At 42.6% G+C, this 24100-nt stretch overlaps 1 protein-coding gene and 1 pseudogene across 4 annotated transcripts in view; both read left to right on the forward strand.

Moving 5' to 3' along the window:
• Window positions 1-24100, forward strand: part of C4BPA (complement component 4 binding protein alpha) — a 53552-nt gene that overhangs the window by 21349 nt on the left and 8103 nt on the right. The window contains exons 9-12 of one of the 3 annotated variants that reach the window (XM_086693511.1): window positions 1773-1958; window positions 5013-5186; window positions 5901-6076; window positions 6588-6882. In XM_086693511.1, the coding sequence (XP_086549637.1) occupies window positions 1773-1958; window positions 5013-5186; window positions 5901-6076; window positions 6588-6761 (710 nt within the window). In that variant the 3' untranslated portion in view covers window positions 6762-6882. Of the gene's footprint in view, window positions 1-1772; window positions 1959-5012; window positions 5187-5900; window positions 6077-6587; window positions 6883-22463; window positions 22658-24100 lie in introns of those variants that run through there. The other 2 variants (XM_086693513.1, XM_086693512.1) reach the window with 2 other exon arrangements.
• LOC147572568 (anaphase-promoting complex subunit 13 pseudogene) lies at window positions 14452-19776 on the forward strand (annotated as a pseudogene). The gene is made up of 2 exons (XR_015245917.1): window positions 14452-16876; window positions 17475-19776. The product of XR_015245917.1 is annotated as an anaphase-promoting complex subunit 13 pseudogene (transcript).

Here is a 24100-nt window from a genome sequence, read left to right on the forward strand (position 1 = left end):
ACTTGCAAATATTGAACCACACTCCCATCCCTGGTATCAGTCTCACTGGTTTATATTGAACGGTCCTGTTAATGTATTAGTGAGTTTGGTTTGTTAATATTTTGTTGAGGATTTTTGCATCTGTGTTCATTAGGATTATGGCCTGCAATTTTCTTTTTTAGTGGTGTTTGTTTCTGATTTTGGTACCAAGGTAATGCTGTCACTATAGAATAAATTTGGAAGTTTTCCTTCTGCTATTTCTGGAATAGTTTGAGAAGAATGGACGGTAACTCTTCCTTAAATGTTTGGTAGAATTCACTTGGGAATAGTGAGGCCATCTGGCCCTGGACTTTTTTTGTTGGAAGTTCAAAAACCTACTTTAAAATCATATTTATTTTACTCACTAGAGTCGTATTGATTTAATTCTTTAATAAAGGATATTTTTTAACCATTTAAAAAGCAGAAGTGAGGGACACCTGGGTGGCTCAGCCAGTTAAGCATCCGACTCTTGATTTCAGCTCGGGTCATGATCTCATGGTTTGTGAGATCCAGCCCCACGGTCAGCATGGAGCCTGCTTGGGGTTCTCTCTCCCTGTCTCTCGCTCTGCCGCTCCCTCACTCATTTTCTCTGTCTCTCAAGATAAATAAGTAAACTTAAAAGAAGAAACTATTAAAAATAATAAAAAGCAGACGTGAAATGGTATTTATTCCAATTATCAGACAATCTGATTCAGTGTGGAATTGCACTCATGACTTAAATACTTAAAAGTATTTTTTACAGTATTACCTAAATATGAATATTATAATTTAGAAAATGTATCAATCTTGGACATTTTTATTGTAATTCATAAATAAATGAGTGGTGAGAGTATTTGAGTATGCCCAAAAGTATCCCCATTGTAGTGCTAGTCAACCTCCTGATGTGAAGAATAGGACATTTTAATTTGCTCTGATATTTTCTTTACCTCAAACTATATCAAGTTCTACCTTAAAGTAGTTCTACTAATGAATAAGAAATTACATCTTTATATCAGCTCTTATTGCATTAAAATTAAAGACCTTAATAGCTCTTTCTCTTAAATTTGGCATCAAAAAAGAAAACTCCTGGCCATATGCAATAATTTAAATGTTTTTCTGTGCATTAGTTGTCAGGTGGCTATAAACTTTTTTTTTTTTTTAACTTTTTTAATGTTTATTTATTTTTGAGACAGAGAGAGACAGAGCATGAACAGGGGAGGGTCAGAGAGAGAGGGAGACACAGAATCTGAAACGGGCTCCAAGCTCTGAGCTGTCAGCACAGAGCCCGACGCGGGGCTCGAACTCACGGACCGCGAGATCATGACCTGAGCCGAAGTCGGACGCTTAACCGACTGAGCCACCCAGGCGCCCCTGGCTATAAACTTTTAAGGACAGTTTTCCTCCTGTTACTGAGGCAGCGTAAGTTATTAGCGGGGTTGGTAATGCTGTGACCCTAGTGAAAACACAAAGCGATGGGTGTCATTTGTCATTGCTTTTGAATACTTCTCAAAATTTACATTTTCATAGAGGTTTCATCCCACTTCTCGATTTGGAGGCTCCTAATGAAATTATTTAGTTGGAGGGAAATGACTGGGTTGGAGTCCTTTAGCAATCAGGGGCAGGGAGAGCAGATCCAAGTGTCTCTGGTACCCTCCTCTGTTTCTCCAATTTCTCTTCACTGGCAACATCTTCGGAAGGTGGAAATGAGTTTATTATCCATAGGAACTTCATTGAAGTGATTTTACTAACCTTTAGTCTCCCTTTTAATTTTTTAGAGGTATGTTGCCCAACACCAGAGCTGAAGAATGGCAAAATCAATGAACAGAGATCTAGTTCTGTCAATAGCTGTGATTTTTTCAATGGAGACGCAGTTTTATATACGTGTTACCAGAAATACCAGTTTGAAGCTAGATGTCAAGGAGATGGCACCTGGTATCCCAAGACACCAACATGTGATGAGAGTAAGAGCTTTTGGATTTGTGTTTTTTTAGATGTTTCTTTGTATCAAAGCGATGGAGATTATTAAGGGAAGGTTTGAAATTCGCTAAAAGATTTTGTATACCCTGCACGGTTTTTGGAGTGGATAAATTTGTTAAAGAGCACTGCCCACCCCCTGGTCCAACTTTCCTCCCCCTCACCCCCCGTTGTTTATTCCCATCCTTGCTTCTTTGACCTTGCTTCTTTGCTTTGCTTTGCTTCGCTTTGCTTTTCTGAATCAGGAAATCGGCCCCGTGTAATAGATCAGCTGGACTTTTCAATTATTGCCTTGTTTCTCTTGGTATTTTTGTCTTTTCTTGCCTTCTTTCTGATCCATATGCCTTAATCTGCAGTCCAATACCCACTCAGACCTGTTTGAAACCATCTGTCTAAATTTGCTTCCTTTCTTCCTCAAACTTCCTCCTTTCCTTTTGTGTTCATCCATTTAGCTTGCACACACATACCCCAAATATACACCTACGAACCAGGCTCGGGTTTCCTCTGTTCTGTCAATTGGTTATCATGGATACCTCCCACATAGCCATAAGCGCGAGCTAAAGAGGCACTTGGGCAATGGTGGATGGGCACAGGTAGGATCCGGGCAGCCTCTTTGTGCCAGATGTTGTGCCATCGGGTCCTGCTCATGCTCAATCCCAGATGACGACTTCCACTTTATAAACGAACGGTTTGCTCCCTGCCTGGCCTTCTAACTTGTTGGTTCTGAGAGACCAAGCTCATGAAGAGTGATTTTGGCACGGGCTCAGTTCATGACCCAATGTCAGGCACGGTTCCTATCAGGACCAAACAACATGCCAAGAGTTGTGTCTCCTACAGCACATAATTCTCTGCAGCAGTGCATGGCCTTGCTTCAGGATCTCAAGGGTCTATGCTGTGATCGTGCCATTGACATATGTATGTTTTCTGACTAGAGCCACCTTCAATATACGAGGCTCTGCAGGGTCCTAAGGTCCAAGCAACAGGACGATTTCACGGACAGTGAACTAGCTGCCGAGCTGTATCCCAACATGGGCTGCACACAAACCCAGCTATGTTTTATGTCATCTAGCTCATGGGCTGGAATCATATTCCCACGTGTGGAAGATCCTGCCTCTGGAAACGGGAAAGTTCTATTATATGTTGTGCATCTTTTTTTCCTTGGTGTGGTGTGCCATTTATAATAGTTCGACTTTAGTTTGGAGGGATAGCCTAACAAGCCGTGTACTCTGGACCTCTAAATATTGCATTGATCTGGCAAACCCTTGAATCTTTACCTTCTATATGCTGGAGCATCATTACGAAGGATGGAAAAGCCCAGTCTTTCCCTTCACCTCCTGTCTCCCTTGTGTGTCCCTTTTACTACTCACGCAGAACACTCACAGCATTTCTGGTGACCAAACGTGTGGTTTTTTTTTTTTTTTTCTGACACAAAGAATTCTCCACAACACCATCTGGATGCCCTGTAATTTACTCAGTTCCAACAGTATGGACCTGGAGATTGTATCACATGCTACACCTTAAAGACTCAGTCTCACAAAACTTCCCCGCCCCTCCTGACTTCAGATCTCAAATGTGGGTAGTGGGTCCCCAGGTTACCACCAAAATCTGTCCAACTTGGCTGCAAACTGGAGGTTCCCATGACCTCCTTCTTGAGTTCCATTCATTTGCCAAAGTGGCTCACAGAACTCAGGGAAACACTTTTGTATTAACCAGTTTATTAAAGGATCTGACAAAGGATACAACGAACAGCCAAATTAAGGGATATATAGGGTGAAGTCTGGAAGGATCCCAAGCACAGGAGCCTCAGTCCCTGTGAATTGCGATCCATCACTTTCCCAGGACGTGGATGCGTTCACCCACCTGGCAGCTTTCCAAACCATGTACTCCTAAGATTTTATGGAGGCTTACCCTCTGTAGCATGATCAATTATTGACGCTGTTTCCCCCTTCTTTGGAGAGGAGAGTGGGGCTGAAAAATTCCATGCTTTATTCATGGCTTGGTCTTTCTGGTGACCATCTCCCATCCAGGAGCCACTGCAAGTTGCCTCAGTAGAACAAAAGATGTTCTTACGGTTCTCAGCACTTAGCAATTTACAAGGGTTTAGGGGTCTGCACCAGGAACTGGGACAGGTATCTATCTGTCTCTCTCTCTTTCTCTCTATTATCTATCTATCTATCTATCTATCTATCTACACATTAGCTTCTTCTTGCCCATACAGTAGAATTAACATGATGCCATTGATATACTGGATCAATGTGGATGTCCAGATAGTTGTAGTATCTTCAGATGCTATTATGACAGGGGTAAGTGACTAATCATACCCAGGTCTAAAACTACAAATGTGTGATTTGATCCTTTCATGTGTATGCAAACTGTTTCTGACCGCTTCTTTCCGATTAGGATGAAAAGAAGGCATTAGCTAAACCAGTGACCCCATTTACCTGAGGATAACTAAATCTACTTTAGCAAAGATACCCCATGTGAAGTGAGACGAAAATGTTCAGTGTTCAATACTTTACTGTAATTTCTCAGAATCCTAGTTTTCCTGGTAGACAGATTGGGGAAATAAATGGCGATATAATGGGAACGTAGCTTTTGTTCTTCAAGAGTGGCACCAATTTCCCCATTCCACTTTCCCCTTGGCATATGATGCATTTTTTAATATAGTATCTCACCTTCCTGGGGAAGACAATGGGGAGAACTAATGGCTTCTCTTTGACTTCTTGGATATGACTAGTCTTACCCCATAGACCAAGAACTCAATATGGAGTTTGGACCTAGCATTGGTTTTGTTTATTCCCATTACACTTTTGAAGATATTGGATATGACTGTCAAATGGTCTAATGAGGGGGCTGTGGTGGTTCCTCACCCTGAGACTTACAAGGGGGCAGCCCAGGTCTTGGGTTTGACACTTGATCCCATGGGCAGAGAAGATCACAGGACAGAAGGAAGCCTCCTACAAACCACGCAGATTCTGGGGTGAGCTATATTTTACATTCTACAAGCTCATACTCTGTCACTTTTGTCTCTCACCATCAAGGCTGTGATTTCCCTCCTACCATTGACCATGGACAGTATGAACGACATCAAGCATTTGGTATATTCCGTCGTACTGAGGCGATATATAAATGTGACAAAGGATACACTATGGTTGGTGAAGCTCGACTCTCTTGCAGTTCTTCAGGCTGGTCTCCTGCAGCCCCTCAATGTAAAGGTAACTCCTGCTCCCTTTCCAGTCAGGTGGGTGGAAATGTCACAAAAGCACCGAGAGTACAGCTTCTTCCTGCCAGGGGCAGCACAGAAACATTTGATGTGGTTGACTTGAAATCATTACTGTGTTCCAGATGCAAACATTACAAAGGGGCTACATTAACATCAACCTCCCCAGGGGGCGCCTGGGTGGCGCAGTCGGTTAAGCGTCCGACTTCAGCCAGGTCACGATCTCGCGGTCCGTGAGTTCGAGCCCCGCGTCAGGCTCTGGGCTGATGGCTCGGAGACTGGAGCCTGTTTCCGATTCTGTGTCTCCCTCTCTCTCTGCCCCTCCCCCGTTCATGCTCTGTCTCTCTCTGTCCCAAAAACTAAATAAACGTTGAAAAAAAAAAAAAAAAACATCAACCTCCCCAGTCTTTCTCCCAGTCATAAATCTCAGTCTGATTCCCACTTTCAAGAAATATTCTGAAATTTTTCCTAGTAAAATGGGACTAGTAACAGTCCTCCCTTCACAGAGCTGAGAGAATCACATAAAGTGCTTAGCTCGAGTCTGATATGTGGTCAGTGCGCAACAAAAATGCTAACGAATATTATTGCTACCGAATAAAAGATAAAGCAATTAACAGCACCCACGATAGTTAAATCTTATAATCCTAGCTTGTTGTCGTGTCCTTTTTCTTATACTTATGGATTCCTTGAAACCATGTTTCCTTTGCAGCTGTCTGTATGAAACCGGAAATAGCCCATGGAAAGCTGTCCTTGGATAAGACTGAATACATTCAAGCTGAAAATATCAGCATCCAGTGTGACGCTGGCTATGAGTTGGTCGGTCCGCAAAGCATCACTTGCTCAGAGAGCAGAACCTGGGACCTCGAGGTGCCCAAGTGTGAGTGGGTAAGTGGCACAGTTCAAGGAGAGTTCCAGTCCTATCAAACCCTAAAAATGGTGCCTCTCCACAAGCGCCATCCCAGCCAGCAATGGTGAGATCTGACTTGTCACGATTCACTCCTGAGTCCCTCCAAGGAACTCTCTTTTATCTTGAAGCACTGTGGTCCCTTAGGAGTGACAAGTTTTCCTCTCTCACTGGAGATAGGAAAACCTGAGCCCCTTAGGGAGAAGAGGGTGTCGGATGCCCGCAACACTGAGACCCAATTTGGCTTCTCCTAGACTATCTAATATTCTGTGTTCCATTTCTGGATGGTCTTCTGTCTTCACAGAGGCCCCTTGTGAAGCTGTCTGAGAACCCGTCCCTCTTCATCTAGGGAGGACTAAGTTGGGGCCCGAGGTGTTTTCTGTTTTTCCTGCTCACCCGCAAGTTCTGGGCTTCGCCTTGGCCCTGAGCCCTTAGTCTTGTCATTGTCAGGAGGACACTGACAACCCCACTCCATACCTACATCTCTTTTAGGTGATTCCTAAAGGCTGTGGACACGTGCTCGCAGGAAGAAAGGTCATGCAGTGTCTCCCCAACCCAGAAGATGTGAAAATGGCCCTGGAGGTGTATAAATTGTCTTTGGAAATTGAACTGCTGGAAATAGAGAGAGACAAGGCAAGGGATCCTGCTATGGACTCACCACCGTAATTTCTCCCAGGAGAGGGAGAAACACGTGCTGCCTTCAAGACAACACTGGTCGCTTCAGCTTACCCACTCTCCTGCCCGCTTTGTCCCATCATTCATGGTAATAAATGTCTAGAAAGGACAATTTGTTCACGTTTAGTCTTTGAGACTGTACAATTATCGATCACCTCATAGCTCATGTTTTGGCTTTTCTGGACACAAAGTGCCCATTTTTGTTTTCAAGTAAAAAAAAAAATTACACATCAAACTTAGTTCTGTTATTTGTGGTCGCCGGGACTCAGTTCTTAATGAGGTCTCTGAAGTAATCCATTGCTTAAAGTAATTCATTACTTCCCTGTAAGGGCCTTGGACACTGATGTGGGCTCACAGCAAAGCGTTTCCCGGGATCGCTCACTACACAGGTTCATGTGTACAAATCACCCAGGGCTTTAGTAGTTTTTTTTTTATTATTATTATTTTTATTTACTTAATTAAATTTCAGTCAGTTAACATTCAGTGCGATGTTGGTTTTGGGAGTAGAATTCAGTGATTCGTCACTCACATACAACACTTGTGCTCCTCCCGACAAGTGCCCTCCTTAGTTAAATATAGTTGGGGTGCCCTCCGTCACCCATGTAGCCCATCCTCCCCCCCCACTTCCTTCCACAAACTCTATGTTACTTCTGTATCGTTAAGACTCTCTTGTGGCTTGTTTCCCTCTCTTTTCAGTAGAGTAAATGTAGACACACCCCGAAGTCCTGGTCCATTCTCCCCCCCTTTGAAGGGAGTCACGTCCTTTAGCAAACCCCATGAACCTGGCCTCTGCCTCTCTAATGCTGCCCCTCAACTTCTACCTGACACGAATGGGATTTGTGTTTGTGTCCGAACCTCTTTATTCCATTTTTAGGGAAGAAACGCTGAAAGGCTGCCGAATGTGAGGCCCCCATGATGGCCACCTGTGTGTTCCCGAGTCCACCATCTGATTTGGCCCCGTTGTCCTTGATGGAAATGTAACGCGGCCCGAGCGACTGTCCCATACGTGAGGAGAAACCCCCATCAATCACCTGTGATATACAGGTGGCATCCTGGAGGCTGTTGTTCCTTCTCTCACCACCTCCTCCGACGCCTGCATCCTCTGAAATCTCTCCTTCAGCGAGTCTCTTCTCTAGGGGAACGTTGGCCTCTTTGTTTCAATTTCCCCAAATGTACTCTGCAGAGGCACTGGTGTCCCACAGGCTTTCACTGAACTTACACGTCCCAGATGGGCTGGAACTGCGAGAGAAACCCACTTGGCATGGAAGGTTCCACTGAGGGTCCTGGAAGCCGTTCGTCCGCCCCAGCCTCGGGGAACCCAGGAGAGGTTTATTCTGGACTTCATCTTAGACAGAGGTTTGTGGGTGACTAATTTCCTTGGAAGGTGGCCCCAGAAAGCACGGTGAGCGAGTGGGTGGCGGGATGAGAAGATGAGAAAGGGAACACAGCGAAGAAGGGAGCTTTCTCGGGGCGTCGACTGAGGCTGCAGACAGGCGTGCAGATCTGAGACTGTTCTCCGAGAGCCCGTGGATCACAATTCTGCAGAGTCCTTCCGGGGAGGAGGACCCGGAACGTTTGTCCACCAATTCCCCTCTCCCATTGGTGGAGACTTGTTCCAACATCTTCGACAGCCAACCCTGTGGGCCCCCTGAGCAGTCTCCTGTGGCCAGGGAGCACCATCAGGCACAGAGACCCTGGTGGCCCGATGGCTCTTTGGCTCTGCCTGCAGTAGCCTCCAGGGTCGGGACGTGCGCAGGGCACATATGGCCTCTTCCAGTTTCCTCTTCTCTATGGCTCTCTTCTGACATCTGTTCTGGTCTACCTCTCTCTCACCACTCTAAACTCTCATTTCTCTTTATCAGGTCCCCTGTGGCATTGCTTTTGTCCTCCCTGACTGCATTTTTTTTTTTTTTTGAGTGAGCTATTGGGTTCTTATCTCGCATTGAGGTTTCTCTTGTTAACTGAATTCTCATAAATCGAATAATCGTCTACACTAAGCACAAAACAACTAAAATTCACCAACAAGTCAACAATCTGCTGTAACAAACATCAATCCTCGCTTTTGGTTTTGGGGAGTGAGGATGTGGAAGGAGCCTCAGGGGTCCCGCAGACATTCTGGGAATAAAATTGCAACATTGTCTGCTGCTATTGTTTAATTAGCTGTGCATCGTAACTATTTTTTCCGAAATTTTCTTCTCTTTTTTTTAAAATATGAAATTTATTGTCAAATTGGTTTCCATACAACACCCCGCGCTCATCCCAACAGGTGCCCTCCTCAATGCCCATCACCCACCCTCGCCTCCCTCCCATCAACCCTCAGATTGTTCTCAGTTTTTAAGAGTCTCATGTTTTGCCTCCCTCCCTCTCTAACCTTTTTTTTTTCTTTTTTTTTTTCCTTTTATTTCCTTCCCCTCCCCCATGGCCAAATTTTTCTTCTCAAATGTGATCTAAGATTGTGGAAAATATTGCTAGTCATATGCATGAGCTGAGCAGGCTTAAAAAAGACCTTTTCAGAAGATTTTGTAGCAGAGGAACTCGTTCAGTCTGTTGGTCATCAAGGGTTTCAGTGAGAGAAAGGAAAGGAGCCTGGGCACTTGATACCAAAAACCTAAGACGAAATTGAGACCATTCAGAAAAACAATGGCATCATCTTATGAGAACGGGGCAGATGTATCATTTCAAAGCAACTGAACTGCCTGCATCATCTTACCTTAGCAGGAGCTATGCCATTGCAAGCAGAGAAAACTCAAACGGATCACCGTTTAGCTCATGTGTGTGTCTTTCTGGTGTGTTTCTGTTTATCAACTTGTAACATTAGCAGGGACTGGGGGAGAGGGTGTTGACCAGTTCTCTGGGGTGAAATGTGGCTGAGTATCAGTCGACTGTTGGTTTACCCACTAGCTCTCACTGATTCGCCACCAGAGAGGGTGACTATATATGCCTCCATCCTTCTTCTTTGCCACCAAACTTCGACTCAGCAGAGTTTTCACTAATTAAGTAATAATTTTAAAAAACAGTAGTTTGCTTATTTTGTTTTGTTATAAGCTATTTGAATTAGTTTTCTATTTCATTGTGATTCATATCACATTATTTTATTTTTTTTCCGTAAGACAGGTTTTCTCTGGCATACAAGAAAACCTCATTTGTGACTGATACTGTATATTATCACTGCTGAATATGAGAGAACTAGATGATGTTTTAAATGTATTATCTACGTAAAAATCCTTGGTGTATTTTTGCAGCTGTGTTTAAGAATGTTGTGCTGATACGAATGAATTGGTTTGAATACTGGCATGGGTTCGGAATGAATACTTTCTCCCAATTTCATAAGGAAAACTAATGTTCCTGCTATCTGAAAAGTCACCTTCCACACCATTTTTATGGTGGATTATAATGGAATAACAAAATATGCTTATATTTTCCTATTATTTCCCATTATATTTTCCTATTATTCGAGTATTATCATACAAAGAATTATCTACCTCGCGCTTCATTCATTATCTGTCCAGAAGACGTAGTTGAGGCTTGAAATGCTAACCCTTCTTGCTTCCTTCCTTAACATTTTCTTTTTTTTCTTTCTTTTTTTTTTTTTAATTTTTTTTTTCAACGTTTATTTATTTTTGGGACAGAGAGAGACAGAGCATGAACGGGGGAGGGGCAGAGAGAGAGGGAGACACAGAATCGGAAACAGGCTCCAGGCTCTGAGCCATCAGCCCAGAGCCTGACGCGGGGCTCGAACTCACGGACCGCGACATCGTGACCTGGCTGAAGTCGGACGCTCAACCGACTGCACCACCCAGGCGCCCCCTTCCTTAACATTTTCTATGAGTATACGAGCAGTGCCGAGTCTTATTTCCACACCGATATGAATTCTTCCTTCGTTCTTTAACAGCATATTCTTCGGTGGATAAATGTCTCAGGTCCTAGATGAATAGTATATATGCATCTCAAAATTGTCTAAGTTGAACGCATGTATATGCAAACAAATACTGAAATAATAAAGTTGGGTATAAATGACTCCATTTCATTTTTTTTCCTTTCTCTCTTTCCATTTTTAATTGAAATTTCATGTTGAACATTTCAGTTTTTGTACATAATTGTATAAATTATAAACCACCTTACAAGTGCAACTGTTTCTTGACCTAGCAACTCTACTTATCTTTGAAATTAGTTTAAAATATGTGCACCTTTAGCAAAGTAGTGAACCAATCAGACCCGCACAATTCCTTTTCCCTTGTCCCAGAGATCCACTGTCACCTCTTGGGGCATTTTTTTCCCGGGTATTTATCACCATATTTTTTAGAGAGTATATATTTTTTCTTTTTAAATGAATTATCCATTTATCTACCGTTCACAGCCAAAGATCAAGTCATCTGCTTTTTCTCGCTCTTTCTTCCAACGTGGCTATTGCCCAATTTTAGTTAAAGCAGTAGTATAACATTTACTTATTATCACTGCACTGAGCAAGTAGTGTTCTGTGGGCATGTTTCTTTTCTTTACAACGGTCTTTTATTTTATGCCGGTCGATAGTGTTCTTTTTAGTGATGTTGTTTGCCTGCTTCGTTATCCCTCTTTCTATTTGCAAGTCCTCCTAAGTGCTCCAAGAGATTTTTCAGTCCCTCAAAATTGTCCCAATGTTTGGAGACAACACATACTTATCAACTCCCTTTTTAGTCTCCATGGATTGTTCTCCCAAGGTCTACTAGGATGAGCAGAGCCTAATCCCAGGGAAACTGGTAAAGATGATGAATTCACACCTCAAAGTAGGTAACCACTCTCAGGTGAGGGAGCTGGGGTATCGATCCGATAATTGCCATCAGTCGTTAAGTGAGATCTGCTTCTGGAAGGTGTTGATTGATTACCTCCCTTTTGTCCTTACAGGTAAAAAGGCAGAGTACCTTTAAATGATTCCGGAAGAAGTCTGAGCAAAAAAGGAGGCAGAAGTGACCTTTGGAATTTGTCCAGACTGTGCTGAAGTGCAGCGTCCTAGTGATATAGACGGGACATCTGTATACTGCATTGTGCAGCGACTGCTTTCACGTCTGCAGATTCGGTTTTGTTACTTGCTCTGGGTCTTGGATCCGTGCTTTCTTCTCTGTTGCTTTTTTATTTTCCTGGAGCCTATCCTTTCGGAACTACCTGGGAAATGATGCATAGGAAGTAAAAATAGGTGTCCTAACATATTTGAAACGTCTTTAGGTTGCCGCTTGATTGAGAATTCAGCTGGGTATAGAAAGCTAGGTTAAAATAATTTTCCCTCTCATTTTGAAAGAATTTCTCCGTTGTCAAAGAGGAAAAAGAATTTCCTCATTGTCCTATTAACTCCAGTACAGCTACTGAGAAGTCAGAGCGTATCTTACCTTCTGACCTGATGTTTCCCCCTACCCTGGAAACTTCTAGGATACACTCATTACCCACGATGTTCTAAAATATCATGCCAAGAACTTTGCTAAATTTCATTTTTTCATGTATTATATGCAGTTCTTGATGAGCCCTTTCAATCTATAAACTCATGTTCTTCTGTTCTGAGAAATTTTCTCATATAACTTCTTTAATAACGTTTCTTCATTGTTTTCTCTTCACGGACATAAAATTAACCCAATATTGTTCCCTTTGTTCATTAGGTACCTTTGTTACACATTTTGTCTTCATTCCTACCCTCAACGCTCCACATATTTTTCGAGAAATTTCTTTGGCTTTACGTTCCAGGCCCTTTGTTGAATATTTCAATTTCTTTTAAGACCATTTCATTATAGCTTCCAAAAGATTTTTATTCTTTGTTCCAAAAAATTGCATCTTGTTCTTTCTACTAGATTCGTTCTTGTCTCCATGGAGCTATTTAAAATAGAGAGGCATTCTCTTTACAGTGTGCGAACGATCATTGGTCAGTTTTTCTTTTTATAAGAGCAAAGCCCAAATCACCTAATTTAAAGTTCTCTGGACATGAACAACTTTTGCCGGCATTAGGCTTACTTGCAGGGTTGATGGTACAGTGAGGCATTTAAATTGCAGTTGTGGCAGAAACTGCTCCTTGGTTTCCTAAATTAACCCCTCCCGCTTTTATTTTAAGGAACAGAATCACTTCCACCATTTTAAATATCAACAGGACACGTGACCCCTCAGCAAGAGCCTCCCCACGGCTGCAACTTCCCAGTCACTCCCCTGCTTGTTCTCTGCTTCCTCTTTCCTCATGCAAAGGGCTGACAGGGTGCTTGGAGCCAACTTCCGCCTTGCTGAGGAGGACAGCACCCCAAGGCATGTGGAGACAACAAGCAGAAAGGGACAGTGGTCCCTGGTTGACCATACTGGGCAGGGCTGCTGACCATCCTACATGCTCTTATACCTCTTTTTTCCATGAAAGAAAAACCAAGTTCTACATGATTTGAACCACTAAGTTTTGGGGTGTCCTGTCTGCTGACAAGTATGGGGTGGGAGTCTCCAGATCCTAGTGAATATTAGTGCCTTCTCCCTCACCGTCTGGTTTCTCTAGAGAAAGATGCTCTGGTCTTCTGCCTGCTTCTTTACAACTTGACTTTCTACCATGCCAGGTGAGGAGATTGTCGCCTCTATACTTTCCCTGAATTCCGATTCCTCCCTCCGTTCCTGCGCCCATTTCCACAATCACATTACTTGTGCCCCATTAACAATGAGAGACTTTGATTCTTTCCTGAACTGATTGTTCCCAACCCTAGAAGGTAGGACATTTGCCCCTGTTTCCTTGTTTTAGGTGAAGTGTTTACCCTCCATTATGACTCATTTGTCCTCACCTTTCTTGCAGAGGTTTGTCCACAGTGGTGCTGAGCAATTACACCATGAGTAAACACTGTAGCAAGTTACATGAAACGTTCATTTGGTGCTACAGTTTAATTTAGCCTCAGAAAAACAACCAGGAACCCCCTGCTAACACCTATTCTCTGACTAGAAGAATATAAATTAAAATCAAGTGATTTTTTTTTTTTTCTGTTCTAGGTTTAATAACCACAGGGAGAAAGACACTGGTAAGCTAGAGGCTCGGCTACAAAAAATCTTAACTCAAGTAAGAGTTTTGCCGTTTTGCATTGATGGGAGCTATAAGGGGTGGGGGGTATGTTACTTTCTAAAATTCCTGTGAGTCCAGGAGCGACTGTCCCCAGTTCTGTGTTTTTGTCAACGTTAGGCAAATACTCAACATTCTGATCCTGATAGTGAATGCATTTGCAGACTTAAAGGTATGAATTCTTGTTATTCAAAATATTTAAGAAATTTAAATACTCTGAATGGATTTGTGCAGTTTGGAAAGTTTTATTTCTAAAATGTCATTTTTTTATTTGAAACTTTAGATGGTATCTGGCTCAATACCAGTGGAAGCTCGAATATTACAAGTTTTAAGTTATATTTACCTTTATTGTAGGCCAAAATGTGCAAGCATCAATGGGGCCAATCACGAGGCAGACATCACGTCATATTTTTTTTAATGAAGCATTATTAGACTTCGATAAAAGATTAACTATAGGATATAAAAGAAACTCTACATGGTAATCCCAGGGCTGGGAGAGGGTAGCAAGAGAAGAATAAACTTCAAACAGGGTCCCTCCCAAGGCTGTAGCTGGAACCCACTAGATGCCAGGGAAGTTCACGGGCGGCATGGCATGCACTAGAGCTGATCTGCAGAAACCGACCCTCCAGAATTCAGGCAGCGCATAAGTGACCTGCAGGTGATGGCTGCAACATGGACCTGGGCTGCTGAAGGGGCACCAGAGCACTGGTGACTGTGACGTGAACGGCGCGTGGTGGCCAGGCACACGGGTGTGCTCGGCGAGCAGGAGCCCAGCCCCACGGCAATCCTGCAGGGCGGAGCTGGGAGGTGGGTCAGGTGTATGGGCTTGCAGATGGAAGCTGGCATGGTAAGAGGCTTGAGATAGCATCCCTGTCGGGAGAACCACAGGAAGGTGATGGCCGGGCCACTTAAGGGCTGCAAGGTTGACATGGGACGGACTCTGTGTGATGGGCACAAGCCTGGGGCAGAGTGCCGCTACAGAACCTCCTTCTCACTGGGCTAACCTACCTGGAAGCAGCAGGGAACAGGGGAGAGTCCCTTCTTCCTTCAGTGTCCCTCTAGCACCCTCTGTTGAGAAAGTTCAACGTCACGATCACCTTGAGAAACTCCAAGCGGTTCTGATTCCGTACCTCCGAGCTGCGATAAACAGTGACTGTAGAGCCGAAAGGCAACATGGCGCTAACTGGCACAGCACGACAGCTGGAAGTTGCTAAAGTAAACATGCAAAGTCAAAACCACGCAAGGATTGCTCAGAGGTAGACCGTGGGACAGGAAGAGCCAGAAGAGTAGCAACAGATGTATTACAATTTAGATTAGGAAAGTCATTTTGTTTGAGTTTATTTTCAGGCAAGGAAAACAAGGAAAATACGATGATTATATATTTGCTATTGGTTGAGAAAAGAAACACAGTTCTGAAAAAGGACCTTATTTGCTTTTATTAAAACATATAATTTGGGGGCGCCTCGGTGGCTCAGTCGGTTCAGTATCTAAGTCTTGATTTCTGCTCAGGTCATGATCTCATGGTTTGTGGGTTTGATCTCCACCTTGGGATCTGTGCTGACAGCTTGGGATTCTCTCTCTCTCTCTCTCTCTCTTTCTCTCTCAGCCCCTTTCCCGCTTGCACTTTTATTCTTTCTCAAAAATAAATAAACTTTAGATATATATAGAACGTTAATGGCAGAAACAGGTGGAGCACTGCCTCAACACGGATGTGACAAGATCAAAGCAGCAGGAGAATGGACAGTGAGGTGCAGAGAGACGGAAGGATCTTGGATTTGACTGACGAATCTTGGTGAGGGGACAAGCCGTGTAGGAAGATGTTGCAATACTGCTGAATGGGCTTCCTGATCTGGAAGAGGACGAGGGTGGCACCACAGAATCTGTTAAAAGAACCAGAAGTGACATGGACTCACTGGCCTTAGAGTACCTCCGAGAGAATGTTCCCCCTACAGGAAGAGCTGGCTCTTTTTTCGTGGACGGATTTTTAAAAATTACAAAGATATGAAGTGTTTTCTTTCAGTCTCCTAATGCAGATCATTAAGTAACGAATCTATACTCAGAAAAGGACACTCACTTAGTTTGTGGCAGCAAAGTGCAAATGTGACAATACTCACTGGAATGAGAAACTGATGGAGATTTCTCAAGAATGCAAAATACTTAGTTAGCCCTTTGAGCTGGAGTTCTTTATTCACTAGCTTGTGTTTGAAGGTGACTGATTATAAACATTGACCTTTAACTCTGATTTTGCTTTACTGTCAGAGTTTAACATTTCCCAACTTCTTATATGTGTCCTGTGACACAGGCGATTGAAGAGACAGAGGGAAGGACAAAGAAAGAGGAAGGCGGACATGAGGGGATTGTTAACTTCCCACATGCCCCCCCTCTGAGAAGCATTCTGAGTGGCTGTGTTTAGCGCCCGCAGGTACAATGGGTGTTGAGATAATCCTTTCTCTGATTCCTGGGATTCCTAATTGTCACACATACAGGAAAGAACAGATGAAATGTTTCTGCCTTTTTTCCTTCCTGTCATTGCCATCAACCAACAAACATGCATTATGGATTACTCATGGGGTTCATTGAACAGTGGGACAAAGGAATTCTGATGAAAGAAAATCACGGTGTCTGTTCCAAAGAGTTTCCTGCGGAAGCGCTGAGGTACTGTGTTCAAGCTACCATTTGATGTTCCTTGTCATTTGGGTGTCCAGGCGATGGTGGTCCTCCACCTGATTTGCTGACTGGCTTCTCCAATAAACAAATTGCATCAGACACACTTCAAAACTGGGACTGCCCTGAAATACAGCAGCCATCCTGGCTGTCATAGAATCAGCTCACTCTGTATTACTTCTCATGCTAGGGGCCCAAAGGACTGTTGTGTCTTTTGTGCCAGTAAGTATCAACATTTATTTCTGTCACCTGTGCTTTTGTTTTATTTGGGAATGTTCTCTCAGGAACTCACCGAATTCTTTATCTGAAATGGCAATCTTTGATCAAAATTGTCTTCACAATTATCATCGCCTAAGCTATTTGGAAGAAGTCGGTTAGGAATGCACACGGAGATACTTTTCTCATGGTAAGGATATCAAATATATATCCCTTTTCCTTGTTTCCCTACGAGCAAGTGCAACCATATTCAAGAACATACATTTGTATGGATAACTGGTCGCTATATCACATCCTTAATGATCACAGTGATCTAACGGAGCAAACAAATCTAATTACATTTTTTACTTCTTAAAATATATCAGAAATATGGGATAAATGTTTACATTTGTTTTTCTTCAAAGTAAAATTCAGTAAGTCATGGCCCCCTTCATGTCACCTGCAAAGAATTCTGCTCTCCTCACTTTAACAGCACAGATTGGTTTGAAGTTATCTGACTTCGTAGAAATGGAATGATACGTTATGTGTTCTTTCTTCCATGTCTTTAATTTTTTTTTTTGCTAACCATTATATTTGTGAGATGCGTCCACGTTGTGTGCAGTCAAGGTTCAGTCATTTTAATTTCTGTTAAGCATTCCACCATTGCATGAATCTAACACTGTTCACTTGCCTACTCTAGGGTTAAAGAACAGTGGGGTATTTTCCATTTGTTTGTGGCCAGGAACATTTTTGCACATGTCTTTTGCTGAACACATCTATTTTTTTAAAAAAACAATTTTATTTTTTAGGCCTACTGTGAAGTTTGAACTCACAGCCCCGAGATCAAGAGCTGCACGTTCTACCAACATAGCCAGCCAGGTGCCCCTGAACACGTCTATTTTTGATGAACAAGTACCTAAAAATAGAGCTGCTGGATGGGTGCATTTGTTCAGCAGTTTTCCACAGTGGTTGTACCGGATGGTAGCCTCCCACCCTATCCCTGCACAACGTGCAAGTTCTTTACAGTATTGCTATTTTTTGTTTGTTTGTTTATGTATGTATGTATGTATGTACGTATTTGCGATATTCTGCTGGGTATGAAATGGTATCACATTGTGGTTTTCACTTGCACTTCCCTCCTGATTACTGAGGTTGGACTACTTTTCCTGTATTTGTCGACCATTTGGATATCATCTTAACGTGAAGTGCTATAGCAAGTCTTTTATCCATGCTCCGTGGTCTACCTAGTTCTGATAATTTGTAAGAATTTTTAACATTATCTGTAAAAAAAGTCTCTGGTGAGTTAGGTATTGTAAAATTCTGTATTCCTGCTCTGGTAGCTTACCTTTTATTTAATGTTCATAAGGCGCTTGATAAGCATAATTTCCTACGTTTTTGTGGTTATAGTTTTTCAAGTTTTTTTTTTACTTTAAGTAGTGGTTTGCTTCTTTAAAAATTTTTTTTTTCAATTTGATTATTGGGTTTTTTTTTTTTTTTTGGTATGTTTTGTGCATTTTTTTGTTGTTTTATTTTTTTGTTTTATGGTGGGGGTTGTATCCTGTTTAAGAAATCTATCCTGGTGGCCTTAGTCCCTCTCTTCATCCCTTGCCTGGCATCCTCAGCCCCTTTCTCTATTGCCTGGTGGCTCATGTGGCCAAGCCCACTAAGTGCACAGGCAAGGCATGTGCTTATCCACTCTGCTGTGCTCAGGTAGGCGTCCAAGGCAGAATGCTCAAGGCCCTTGGGTCACTCTGTATGCTTAGCTACTTGATCTAGCCTGCTTGAACTAGTGTTCCAGCCATATGCCAAATCTTTTTCTAGAATTTAGTTGTTTTGACCTCAACAATCATAACAGTCTTTGACAGTCTGCTGTGTGCCAGGTGCTGAGGGTACAGCAGGGAATAGACGAACACATACTCCACAAAAGCTGATAGTCCAGGGCAGGAGCCAGCTACTAAACATTAATCCTATCAACAAAATGTTCAAATAACCACTGTATTGTAAAGAGAGGGAGCGTCCTGTGTTAGGGATGGAGCGGCATGGCCTGGAAGGAAGGGCCATTGGAATCATCAGCATCCCCCATACTGAAGGACATTTTATTTTCCAGGGATTATTCTTACCACGTAAAATGCCGTTTCATAGTCCAACGATTCTCTTCCCTAACGTCTGCTTGTATTCAAAAACGTTCTGTCAGATTATGGCTTTAGAAGCTTAACAAAACATGGTAGTAAGTGGAAAGTATGCCGTTGCCTTCTCTGAGGCCCAGCTTTTAATTATTTTGGTCCTGGTGAGGTAGTGGAACTGGAAGCAAGCCAAGTGGCGGGTCAGCCAGCCAGACCACTTAGCACCTGAAAAGTCCCCCAAGGCGAAAGCAATAGAGAATGACTTTATATAGACGGCAAGAGACAGACGACTAAGTGGGCAGGTATCAGGACAAAGTTTAGTGAAAACTCTTGAAACACAACAGTTCAATTCAACAGAAGAAAAGACATTCTGATGAGGATGACGATTAATCGATTTAAAATCTTTAGCAGACTGGAACTTCGTGGAACAATTTTATGACAGACAATACTTGGCAGGAGTTAAGGTTGGAGTAAATATTTTCTTTGGTTATTGCCTGTATGCCTTTTAAAAATAAACTTGTGCCAAAATAGATATAAATAAAGGGGGAGAAATAAAGAAATGATATCTATGTCTGCCCTAAGATCACAACTGTATTTGCCCATATTTTCTTTTAGGAGATTTATGGCTTTACTTTCACAGTTATATTCATGACCACCCAAAATTGTCACAGTGTGAAGTAAAGAACCAAGATTCCTTTTTTCCCCATGTACATATCCAATGACCTGGTGCCTTTTATTGAAAGGACCTTTGTCTCCCCCATTGCTTTGTAGTGTGTCAGTTTGTCATAAATCAATTGATCATGCCTGCTTGGGGCTTATTACCTGACTCTCAATTGTTAACCTTTAGTCCATTTGGTTTCCTACACAAATACCACACTATCTTATTTACTGAAGATTCATAACGGGTCTTGATATGTGGCCATGTAGTTCTTTGGTTTTGCTCCTCTCCTCCCTTATCCCCTTCATCCCCCCTCCATCTCTCTCCTCCCTCATCTTAGAGATTGCTCTTACAACTTTTGATCCCTTACATTCCATATAAATTGTAGAATCAGCTTATCATTTGTTTAAATCAAAATGCTATTGATTTTCTTTTTTAAAAAAAAATTTTTTTTTCAACGTTTATTTATTTTTGGGACAGAGAGAGACAGAGCATGAACAGGGGAGGGGCAGAGAGAGAGAGGGAGACACAGAATCAGAAACAGGCTCCAGGCTCTGAGCCATCAGCCCAGAGCCCGACGCGGGGCTCGAACTCACGGACTGCAAGATCGTGACCTGGCTGAAGTTGGACGCTTAACCGACTGTGCCACCCAGGCGCCCCGAAATGCTATTGATTTTCTTTATGATGCAATGTATCCATAGGTCAGTTAAGGAGGCGTTGACATTTATACAACGTGATGAAGAAGGAGTTGTTCTGGGGTCTTCTCCACCCTGGTAGAGGCAGAATGTTCCTAGGCATACTCCCCTAAGTAATAGATTCAGGATCCCGTACTTTAGATGGAAATTCTTTGACACTGTTGGTTTGCAACACTCCTGGTAGCTTCCCAGCTATAATGGGAAACTGACCCCTCTACGAGGAGGGCAGGGAGAGACAGAAGAGGCAGGCCCCTCCAGATGGGTGGTTTTTTTTTTTTTTTTCAACGTTTTATTTATTTTTGGGACAGAGAGAGACAGAGCATGAATGGGGGAGGGGCAGAGAGAGAGGGAGACACAGAATCGGAAACAGGCTCCAGGCTCTGAGCCATCAGCCCAGAGCCTGACGCGGGGCTCGAACTCACGGACCGCGAGATCGTGACCTGGCTGAAGTCAGACGCTTAACCAACTGCGCCACCCAGGCGCCCCAAGATGGGTGGTTTTAATAAGCAAAGGGAACTGACATATGAGTACTGTCCTGGGTGGCGGGAAGACAGATGGATCCCTGTACCTTCCCACCAAATCTTTAGTTTATAAAGAGGCCTAAACTGGTTTCAGTCGCATATACCGTGCAGGTGTTCTCAACACCACATCACTATTTCAAGGATATGTCCTTCAAGCAGCCTGGAGGAGTGAGAAAGGGAGAGAGGAACCCACATTCCAAAGACAGGGGAGACGTGGGAGCCTTCGAAGGTACAGGTCCAGCTCATAGGCAAACTGGTGGTCCCATCGTTCCGATGATGTTCCCCAAAAGGTACAATGGAAGGAGCTTAGGATTTGAATCCAATCTGGGTTCAGAATCTGACACGACCACTGAGGAGAAAGGTTTGTGGGAGATTTACTGGGTCTTTCCCAGTTAGGTTCCTCATCTGTTACATGTAGCTATAACACCTACGTCATATTTTTATTTGAAGAAATTAAATGCAATGATTTATGTAGACGTTGGAATATGATAAGCAGAAGTGCTTTCTAAAAAAATAATCTTCTGTTAAACTATTGAAATCACCTCTTTTATCTGACATCCTCAGGGTTTATTCTAGTTCCTCTTCATAAAATGAAGCAACTGTATGGTGTGTTTATCCACTTTCCTTTCTCTCCAGGGAAGGAAATTGAATTGTGTGCTGTCATCAATATTACAGACGGATGCACTTATTTCTGAGTCACTTATTTCTGAGGAATGTTCCTCTTTAGTTTTGAGAGCTAAGCACTTTGGCTGTTGCATGCTTCATTTGCACTTACCTCAATTCAGCTGGGCGGCGTAGGTCATTTTCAGACATTTCCCAGTGCTTATGATCCTCTGTGGATGAATATCTGTGTGTCTTCAAATGACAAATATACACAGCTGGTCCAAGAGGGGACACACGAAATTCAGGTTGGTAACTTCTTCTGTGCCCTTGGCAGAGACTAAAAGAAATAAGCTGAGTGAAAGACTAAGGCAGTGATTAATGGACCAGTCTTCACCCAGATAGCTATTAATAAGCTACGTCTGGAAATGAACAAATATGCCTTCTATGATATAGAAGTTAGTGCTTTAGTTAGAAATACAATGCTAGGCTGGAAGCTCCTTCACTCCGATCCAGTGCCATTGAGAAAGTCTTGAATTTGTCGCGACCTTCTGTCCATTTATCACGCTTGATCCTCTCCCACTTAATTTTCCATGCGCGCTTTATCTTGGCTGTGAACACCACGCTGAGAAATTTCCCTTGACTCTCCAAATGGCGTAACCCCACAATTGATTAAACTTGGCATCATAGATACTCAAGGAAACTTCAATACTGAGGGAATAATTGCTGTTTTGACTATATTTTTGTCTTTTCACAAGGTAGACTTGCAAGCTTTTTCTATTCCAATTAGGCTCTGACGGGTGTAGAGATAAAATTGAACTACACATCTTTTTTATTCCTGCCTTTCTACCAGGAATTCACACCAGTGCATGAAGACAGGACACAGCAGGAAGATGGCATAGAGCAGCACCTCGCCCTCATCCCTGAAGAAATGGCCACACATCCCGTACCATTTTCCTCGTTTATCTAGAATTCTCCAAGAGAAATGTTGTCTGTATGTAGACAACAAGCCACCAAGTGCCCCCCACAACACTGAGAAATTCTCGGGGTCACATCTGTAAATCCTCATGGAATCCGAGAGAACATTCATGTCAGGCTCATATCATTCCCCCAAGACCTGGAGCTTTATTGGAGCCCCATCAGATCCTGCCCAGTACCGGGTGTACTTAATTCTGCCCCTCCCCTTTAGTGACTCAGACTTACTTTTGGTTCGGGCATCAATTTCCTACTGACTTAGAGCTTCACTTCAGCCTCATTCAGGGCATCTGAGAACACTGGGTCGCAGTGCACGATCTCTGAGACTCTTCACCATGTCCCCCAGGTTGCAGGGAATTTTCCCAGCACTGTGTCTCCTTGGGGTCCTGTCTCTACTGCAATGCCCATTTGTCCTGTGCGGTAAGTACACACATGATAAGGAAAGGGGGCGAGTTGAAACCAAGGTATGGAAAATAATTCCTGGTTAAGAATTAGTTACATATAATCGTATGACAATAATTCAATACAATTTTGGAGAAGAACCATGAAGTATGTATTGAGAAATATATTTAAATAATTTTAGTCCTTCAGATACAGGCCATGGTAACTCAGAACACATAATATAACAAATCTAAGAGCAACCCATCTAGTCACAAAAATCTTTTAATTTTAATTTAATTAATTAATTAATTTTTTACAAACAGTGCCATGACACTGTTTCTTTTTAAAAATTTTTAATGGTTATTTATTATTGAGAGACAGAGAGTGAGCAGGGAAGGGGCAGAGAGAGAGGGAGACACAGAATCTGAAGCAGGCTCCAGGCTCTGAGCCGTCAGCACAGGGCCCGACGCGGGGCTTGAACTCAAAAAACCGCGAGATCATGACCTGAGCTGAAGTCGGACGCTTAACCGACTGAGCCACCCAGGAGCCCCTTAATTTTTATATTAATGTATTATATTTAAATGGATGCTGTTCAATTCTTAAAGATTTCAGTCTTTCACAGATTTCATTATTTTTCTATGGCATTAATAACGGAGTAGAAAACTCTTGCCAACCAGAAAGTAAAATTTTATATTATCACAAACAATGAGCGAATTTATCAGAGTAAGATTACAAAGCCCTGTATACACTGAAAACATTATATAAGTGCAAGATATCGTATTGCAAGTCAGGGAATAATTGTCCCTAACCACTGAGCCCCGAAAGGGTTGTCAGGACCTACAGGCCCCACCAAGGTAGTGCTGATTATAAATGCAGACATGAGTGTTTTTTTAGTTTGTAAGTGGAAATATGCCAATAAAAGTAACATTTCTTATTCATCTGCCTATACAATCTCTTATTTAAAAGAAAGGATTTCTAAGACTATTTTAAATATTTACATCTGTGTCCCTTAAACCATTTGTCAGAGCATTTAACATAGAGCATTTTGCACAGAATGACAAAATCATTCAACAGAGAAGAAATTTCCCCAAGAACTGTGTCTTTTTCAATGGAGACTGTGTTTTCTATTTACATGATGTTGGGTGTTTTCCAAATTCTGATGATACAAGGATTACCTGCCAAGCAGAAGAATGCGGAGGTCCAAGGTGCCCTCTTGTCATCCTTTGTCAAGATTAATTTCTCAAGCCCCAGAATGATCCCGTGCTGTTCCGGCTTTAGGAATGTTCCTAAGAGTACAGAATAACTTCAGAGTTTTTTTGTAAGCGGAGTACTGAAGCATTTTAGTTGGGAAGTTTTTTACCTCATCATAGTGGCAGGTATTTTAAGAGAAATTTCAATGTTAGGTAGAGAAGTTCATATATCCTGGGTGATTCTCCTCGGTTGGAAATTGAAATGGCTGCCTCTGTTGTTCTTCCAAAGCTC

The sequence above is a fragment of the Puma concolor genome, chromosome E4 (assembly GCF_028749965.1).
Source record: "Puma concolor isolate L17-30 chromosome E4, mPumCon1.1.hap2, whole genome shotgun sequence".
Taxonomy (NCBI): Eukaryota; Metazoa; Chordata; class Mammalia; order Carnivora; family Felidae; genus Puma; species Puma concolor.